The sequence below is a fragment of the Cebus imitator genome, unplaced genomic scaffold (assembly GCF_001604975.1).
Source record: "Cebus imitator isolate Cc_AM_T3 unplaced genomic scaffold, Cebus_imitator-1.0 Scaffold297, whole genome shotgun sequence".
Classification (NCBI taxonomy): Eukaryota; Metazoa; Chordata; class Mammalia; order Primates; family Cebidae; genus Cebus; species Cebus imitator.
Genome location: NW_016107612.1, coordinates 1,610,299 through 1,618,986, shown reverse-complemented (window position 1 = coordinate 1,618,986; position 8,688 = coordinate 1,610,299). Strand labels below are relative to the sequence as shown.

Here is an 8,688-nt window from a genome sequence, read left to right as displayed (position 1 = left end):
GAGACAGATTCCCACTCTGTCGCCCAGGCTGGAGTGCAATGGCACAATCTCGGCTCACTGCAACCTCCGCCTCCCGGATGCAAGCGATGCTCCTGTCTCAGCCTCCCAAGTAGCTGGGACTACAGTCGCGCACCACCACACCTGGCTAATTTTTGTATTTTTAGTAGAGATGAGGTTTGACCATATTGGTCAAGCTGGTCTCAAACTCCTGACCTCAGGTGATCCACCTGACTTGGCCTCCCAAAATGCTGCGATTACAGGCATAAGCCACCACGTCTGGCCGGGAAAAATATTTTTAAGATTCCAAATGGCCTGTTATAAATCCACTCAACTGCCCCTCACTTCTACTCCCCTCCTGGGACAAGGTCGAGCCTGTGTCTTTCCTGGCTCATGGTTCTCAGAAAAGCAGGCCACCTAGGCTGAGAGTGGTGGCTCACTCCTGTAATCCCAGCACTTTGGGAGGCTGAAGTAGAACTGACTGAGCCCAGTAGAACTACTTGGGAGGCTGGGCAATAAAGCAAGACCCCTCCTCTACAAAAAAAAAAAAATAACAAAAATTAGCAGGGCATGGTGGCATGTGCCTGTAGACCTAGCTACTGGAGAGGCTGAGAGGGGAGGATCCCTGAGCTGAGGGGTTCACGGCTGCAGTGAGCCATTATCGAGCCACTGCACCCTAGCCTGTACATAGTGAGACACTGTCTTGAAGGAAAAAAAAGAAAGAAAAACTGGACCCCTGAACCATCAGTCTTCACCTCCACCCCTGGCTCTGCAGACCAGCTTAGGTCAGTGAGGACGTCAGGCAACCCCCCGCTCCCTGCCACTTCTTTCAGGGAAAGTCACAGTGGTGCTGTCATAGCCACTTCCAGTACCCTCACCCAGACTCACCACCAGTGGCCAGGGCACCATGTACAACTTCATGTGCAGCTGAAACAGGTAGAGGATGAAGAAGACGATTGTCACCAGCCAGAGGAAGACAGCGACGAACATCACCCAGCCATAGGCCGGGTACAGGTGGTATGGGGTGTCTGCAATCAGGGCCCACACCAGCAGCCCCAGCACCTAGGAGGGTCAGACAGGGCAGAGTCGGTCAGGGATGTGGTTTCATTTCTCATCTAGCTAAGAAATACTGGCCAGGTACAGTGGCTCACGCCTGTAACGTCAGTACTTTGGGAGGCCAAGGTGTGATAATTGCTTGAGGCCAGGAGTTCAAGACCAGCCTGGGCAACAAAGCAAGTCCCTATTTCTATAAAAAAAAAATTAAGGTCTGGTGCAGTGGCTCATGCCTGTAGTCCCAGCAGTTTGGGAGGCCCAGGTGGGCAGATCACCTGAGGTCAGGAGTTCGAGGCTATCCCGGCCGAGATGGTGAAACCCCATCTCTACTAAAAATATAAAAATTAGCTGGGTATGGTGATGCATGGCTGTAATCCCAGCTACTTGGGAGGCTGAGGCAGGAGAATTGCTTGAATCTGGGAGGTGAAAGTTGCGGTGAGCCGAGATAGCACCACTGCACTCCAGCCTGGGCAACAAAAGCAAAACTCCATCTCAAAAATAATAATTTAAATAATTAGCCAGGTATGGTGTTGTGCACCTGTTGTCCCAGCTACTTAGAAGGCTGAAGCAGGAGGATCATATGGGCCCAGGAATTAGAAGCTGCAGTGAGCTATGATCGTGCCACTGCACGCCAACCTCTGAGACAGAGTGAAACTGTCTCAAAAGATAGAAAAAATTTTAAAAAGAAATGCTGATTTGGCTCCTGCAGTATACCACTGTGCTGGGGCCCTGACCTGCACGCTTACACCTCTTCCAGGTCTCAGCTGAGATGTCAGGTGGTCCAGGACACCCCCATGCAGCCAGCCTGCATCCCGGAGCCCTCTTCAGCGCTCACAGGGGCCCCCCCTCAGGCACCCACCATCCAGGGCCATAATCGTTCCCTTCCCCAGACTGCGAGCTCTGCGAGGGCAGGGCTGTGGCTGTCACAGCTGCGTCCCCACACACAGCACGGGACCTGGGCCCTGCCAGGGGCTCAGTTAAAGCTGCTGAAAGGAAGATCAAGTCACCAGAGCCCCAGAGGCAGGAAAACAACAGCCCTGTGTCCTCCCTCCCAGCTGGGCCGAGCAGAGAACGTCACAAGGGCCTCTGGGTGACCTCCTGCCTGACACCCCACGTCTCTGGCTCTCCCAGATGCCCTTCTTTACAGGTGTTGCCATCTCACAGGAAACTGGGCCTCTGAGAAGCCAAGGGGCCTGCATGTCACACCGTTCCCACGTGGCAGGATGAGTCCAAGCATCCCAGCAGAGTGTGGGTAGTGGGTAACAGCACGGACTCTGAAGCCCAACTGCCTGGCTTCAACCCCGGCTCTCCTTACCAGCTGTAAGGTTATGCACTTGGCCTTGGACAAGGGCATAAACACCCTGCGCTTTGGTTACCTTGCTTATCAAAGAGTATAATGACCATTCCTACCTCACAGGGCTGCTGTGAGGACCTACAAGTTCATGCACATAAATGATTGCAACAGAAGTGGTTTTTTTTTTTTTCTTTTTTTTTTTGAGACGGAGTCTCGCTCTTGTTACCCAGGCTGGAGTGCAATGGCGCGATCTCGGCTCACCGCAACCTCTGCCTCCTGGGTTCAGGCAATTCTCCTGCCTCAGCCTCCTGAGTCGCTGGGATTACAGGCACGTGCCACCATGCCCAGCTAATTTTTTGTATTTTTAGTAGAGACGGGGTTTCACCATGTTGACCAGGATGGTCTCGATCTCTTGACCTCGTGATCCACCCGCCTCGGCCTCCCAAAGTGCTGGGATTACAGGCTTGAGCCACCGCGCCTGGCCCAGAAGTGGTTTTTAAATTATTCTTCTTCTAGGAGTCCAAAGTGGACTGCACAGGCCCCAACTCTTGCAGCCATAGAGAATCCTCTGAGGGCAGGTTTGTCAACTCACCAGCAGACTGTCTCGGGGTGCAGCCCAGCAAAGGGCCAGCTGAAGCAGGGACCAGCGAGCTCGTGGAGGCCCCTAGAGGCACCTCGCATGTGGCCGTCCTGGGCCTCCCCAGCCCCTCCTACCCCTTGCTGGCGGAGATGCTCTAGGTTGGAGTATCCTCCCTTCTCCATGAAGGCAATCTCAGGTATCCCTAGCCATGGAGGGGACATAAGGGTCTAGCTTCGGAGAAAGGCTCTGTGGCCAATCAAGACACACAGAGGTGTCCTCTTTTTCCCCTGGTCAGCACCTAGGTACATGGCCCCAAGGCTGCACAGTGACCTTAACACCAGCCCAAAAACAAATCAGTGGGATCAGAGAAGCGGCTGGAGCAGGACCCGCCTCTGGCTGCCAGGCTTTACAGAGAGAAAGTCCTCCTGGCCATTCCCAGCAGCCGAGGGGCTGCCACCAGCGCCCAGAGTGCCTGAGGGCCCGGGACCAGAGCACAGCCAGAGCTGGGTGCGTGTTGGGCACCCCACCCCAAGGCACCCCCTCTGAGGACCAGAAGGGAAGCTTCTGTGTATCCGGATCCCTCCAGACGCAGAGACAAGACTGCGGGCCTGTAGCTGAGCTACAGGGAGACCCTTGGCCCTCACAATCCTCCTCCCTCTGACTCCTCACCAACCCCCAGGGGTCTGGCTCAGAAAGGGTGTGGCCCAATGGGGAAGTGGCAGGTGGGGCCCTGGGCTTGGAAGTCAAAGGCTATGTGGCTGGGTGAGGCTGAGCGAGCACCTTCCCTGCTCTCCCAGGAAGATTCTGGCCTTTGTTCATCGCTTATCACCAGTGCCCAACACATAATTTACACTAAATACACAATGTGCTTAGGAACTAACAATCCTATTTCTCCACCCATGACAGAGATCAGAACCCTGCCCTGCACAGGTGCTGTGTATTAAAAGAGGAAGCGGGGGGCTGGGTGCAGTGGCTCATGCCTGTAATCCCAGCATTTTGGGAGGCCAAGGCTGGAGGACTGCTTGAGCCCAGGCGTTCAAGACCCCAGCCTGGGCAATATACAGGAAGCCTGTCTCTACCAAATAATTTAAAAATTAGCCAGGTGTGGTGGTGGTGTGCCTGTGGTCCCATCTACTCAGGAGGCTGAGGAGGGAGGATCGCTTGAACTTGGGAGGTTGAGGCTACAGTGAGCCATGATTGTGCCACTGCACTCCAGCCTGAACAAAAGCAAGACCCTGTCTCAAAATCAACTAAAATAAATAAAATTAAAATTAAGAAAAATTAAATTAACAAAATAAAATAAGAAGCAGGTGTCCATCTGTGAACTGGCCCTGGTCTTGCCTCCCCCCAACCCAAGTAAACGGATCGGCCCAAAGTGGGAGGCCCAGGGAAGGGTCCCTCTCTCCAGGGCTTGGCATTTGCTTTCCCCACACTGGGATGAAGCTCCAGGGAACCCCCATACGCACACACATGCAGCAACCTGCCAGCCTCTGCTGCTCATCAGCACTCTCCTTTCATTGCCAAAAGCAGGCCGGGTGGGGGGTGGGGGGCAAGGAAGCCAGGGCAGAGCCACAGGGCCTTGCCCACTGTAACACACCAAGCTGGGGGCAGAGCCAGGGCAGGACCTGTGTGTGGACCCAGGGCAGGATGTCTCAGAACAATACCCTGCCAGAAACAGCCACACCCGGCGAGGCCAGGGGAGGTCAGTGTTCTGAGGGAGAAGAAACACTTCACGCAGCACACTCCCGAACCTTCTCCAGGTGAGAACTGGGCATGTCCAGGATAAACAATTAGTTTTTCATTTAAAGCCAATTCCTTATGGGCCTCCACTGCCATTATGCGGTTTGCTTCCAACTAACTAAAAGGAAGTCAGAAAATGCAATGAACCAAAAATCCACAAAAGACCAATTCAGGTTTCTAATACAGTATGCCTATCAATCACCTGTCCTGTGACTCACAGCCTAGGACACAATGACCACTCAATGCCCTCCTGCTCTGCGCCAGACACGACTCACTGACTCCTCCATCACCAGACCCTCCCCAAATGTTCTATTTGTTAACCTCATCTTCCAAATGGAAGCTCAGGAGGAGACGTCCCTGTGGTCACTGTGGGTAAAGGACAGGGCTGGAGGCTGGGCTTGGTGGCACATGCCTGTAATCCCAGCACTTTGGGAGGCTGAGGTGGGTGGATCACTTGAGCTCAAGAGTTTAAGACCAGCCTGGGCAACATGGGGAAACCCCATCTCTATCAAAAATACAAAATTTAGCTGGGCATAGTGGCATATGCCTGTGGTCCTAACTTGGGAGGCTGAGGTGGGAGGATCAATGGAGCCTGGGAAGTCAAGGCTGCAGTGAGCCATGACTGCACTACCGTACTCCAGCCTGAGTGACAGAGAACCTGTCTCAAAAAATAAATAAAAATTTTGGCAGGGTGCAGTGGCTCACGCCTGTAATCCCAGCACTTTGGGAGGCTAAGGTGGATGGATCACGAGGTCAGGAGATCGAGACCATCTGGCCAACATGGTGAAATCTGTCTCTACTAAAATATAAAAAAAAAAAAAAAATCAGAAATTAGCCGGGCATGGTGGCGTGTGCCTGTAGTTCCAGCTACTCAGGAACTACACTCAGGGAAATCACTTGAACCCAGGAGGCGGAGGTTGCAGTGAGCTGAGATCACGTGCCACTGTACTCCAGCCTGACGACAAAGCAAGGCTCCTCCACAAAAAGGAAAAAAAAAGTTTTTTTTAAAGGATAGGGAAGGATAGGAACCCAGATCTGTGTGTCCCTGGAACCTGTGCTACTATGAGTTATTTAATGAAGTGTAAAAATGAGGACACTTCAGCTGGCTTCAAGAGCAAGGCTGGGCTGGGCACCCAGGCTCCCCCAGCCCCTGCTCTGCCCTGTGCCGTGCTCCACCCCAACCCTGGTTTCCAAATCAGAGTCCAGTTGATGAAGCCAATGATAAGCAGTGGGAATTTCTGGCGTTCCTTCTCGCTGGGCTGCCTGGCTCTGTGCCTGGGGAGCCGCCTCGGTTTCTGCCCTAGAACAAGGAAGGTCCATTCCTGCATTTGAACCAGACAGACTGGTTTCTCTTGGTCCCTGAGACCCCCGACCAGTTCCCCTAGAGAGACCCTGCTCAGGACTGGGCACCTAGCATACACCTCACTGTGGGCGTCTCTGTGGTTCACACATTTAAGAAATGTCTATGGAGAAGGGAGAGGAGGAGGAGGAGGGGCAACAGGGTAACGGTTGCGATTCTGGATAAGGGGCCAAGAAAGATCTCACTGGCAAGGTGATGATGAACAAAGACCTAGGGAGGAGAGGGAGGGCAGGGAGGGTGCCACGTGGGCATCTGGGAACAGAACTCTGCCTTCACCCCTGGCCTGTAGGTCTCTCTTGCTTATGTTATCTGTCCCGCGTTTCTCTGGAGGTGTCTACACGAACAGCTCCCTGTCTCCTACGCACACAGCCGAACCGCATCCTTCCCTCCTTCCCAGCTCTCTGAGATCCGGCAGGTAAACAAAGGGAACTGTCTGGAAATCTCAGGGGCATGGGGCCTTTTATTTTTCTTTTCTCAAAACCTGAAGAATTTGGATTAAGAACTTTTACACACACATATATATATATATATATATATATATATATATATATGAATACTGCAGCGTCAAAAAGGACCTTTGCATCTTCAAAGACTTTCCAAACAACAGGGCAACAGAGAGATGGTCTTTGTTAAAGGCACCTGCAGGATCAGAGAGGCGAATCATCACAAACGCCAACCAAGAGGCACTCCTTGCTCCAGTGTAACCCTGTTATTACCGTTTTCCCAGAAGCTGCCAACACTGATGGCCACACAGGCCAGGTTCCTGCAGGGTGCATGCCTTTCACTGACTCTTTGAGGGAAGTTTTTCCTCGTCTCTTGTGGTTTGCAATGCCTTCCCCAAAATATGTTCAAGTTCTAACCCCTAGTACATGGGAATGTGGCTTTATTTGAAAACAGGGTCTGGCCAGGTACAGTGGCTCACACCTGTAATCCCAGCAGTGTGGGAGGCCAAGGTGGGTGGGTCACTTGAGGCCAGGAGTCTGAGACCAGCCTGGCCAATATGGAGAAAACTGTCTTTACTAAAAATATAGCCAGGTGTGGTGGCATGTGCCTATAGTCCCAGTTACTCAGGAGGCTGAGGCAGGAGAATCACTTGAACCCAGGAGGCGGAGGTTGCAGTGAACTGAGATCACACCACTGCACTCCAACCTGGGTGACAGAGTGGGACTCCGGTGGCTCATGCTTGTAATCCCAGCACAGCACTTTGGGAGGCTGAGGTGGGTGACCTCATCTGAGGTCAAGAGTTTCAGACCAGCCTGAGCAACATGGACAAACCCCGTCTCTACTAAAAATACAAAGAAATTAGCCAGGTGTGGTGGCATGTGCCTATAATCCCAGCTATTCAGGAGGCTGAGGCTGGAGAATCTCTTGAACCCAGGAGACAGAGATTTTAGTGAGCCACAATCATGCCACTGCACTCCAGCCTGGGCGACAAGAGCAAAACTCTGTCTCAAAANAAAAAAAAAAAAAAGAAAAGAAAGAAAGAAAGAAAAGAAAACAGAGTGTTTGCAGACATGCTCAAGTTAAGGCGCGTTATATTGGATTGGAGGCATCTCTAATCCAATGACCAGTGTCCTTGTAAGAGAAATGTGGACACAGAGACCACAGAGGGAGACCACTGTGTGAAGACAGAGGCAGAGATGAGAGTGATGCATTTGTAAGTCAAGGCTTGCCAGCCGCCACCAGCAGCCAGGAGAGGGGCATGGGACAGACTCTCCCTCAGAGCCCCAGAAGAAAGCAACCCTGCCAACACCTTGACTTCAGGAACTGTGACAATACATTTCTGACGCCCAGTTTGTGGAACTTTGTTATGGCAGCCGCAGGAAATGAACAGGTTTTTCTCAGCTGCTCTCTCAATCTGTAGATAGGTATCATGACCTGTTCACCTGAGTGATGCTGGCTGGCATCGGTTCTGTTGGAGGAGTGGCCTATCGACTCCCTGAGTTCAAGCTCTGGCCCTGCCAATTTAACTAGCTGTGTGGCCTCAGGTAAGTGGCTTGATCTCTCTGTGCCTTTGTCTTCATCTTCCTTCATCTTCGAAACATGTCTGCCACCTAGGGTGGTTTTGTTTTTGAGACAGGGTCTCACTTTGTTGACCAGGCTGGAGTGAAAGTCCCGACCTCCTGGGCTCAAGCAATCCTCCCACCTCAGCCTTCCGAGTAGCTAGGACTACAGACGTGCACCACAACACCTAGCTATTTTTTATTTTGTAGAGATGGGGTCTCCCTATGTTGCCTGGGCTAGTCTAGAACTCCTAGGCTCAACCAATCCTCCTGCCTGGGCCCTAGGGTGGTTTTGAACAAGGTACTTAGACTGGCAACCAGCATAGGCTTAATATTCGACATGGCCAGGTGTCATGATCACCCCGAGGGGTTAAGAACATGGGTTTTCGGCTGCGTGCCGTGGCTCACCCTTATAATCCTAGCACTTTGGGAGTCCAAGGCGGGCAGATCATGAGCTCAGGAGTTCGAGACTAGCCTGGCCAACACAGTGAAAGCCCATCTCTACTAAAAATACAAAAATTAGCTGGGGGTGGTAGCAGGCATGTGTAGTCCCAGCTACTTGGGAGGCTGAGGCAGGAGAATCGCTTGAACCTAGGAGGCGGAGGCTGCAGTGAGCCAAGATCACACCACTGCACTCCAGCCTGGGTGACAGAGAGAGAGA

General features: G+C 52.4%; 1 protein-coding gene across 1 annotated transcript in view; it reads right to left on the bottom strand.

Annotated features, from left to right (window-relative positions):
- Nucleotides 1-8,688, bottom strand: part of LOC108285440 (plasmolipin) — a 27,113-nt gene that overhangs the window by 6,224 nt on the left and 12,201 nt on the right. Inside the window, 1 exon segment of the mRNA XM_017502647.2 lies at nucleotides 882-1,059. Coding sequence (XP_017358136.1) covers nucleotides 882-1,059 — 178 coding nt within the window.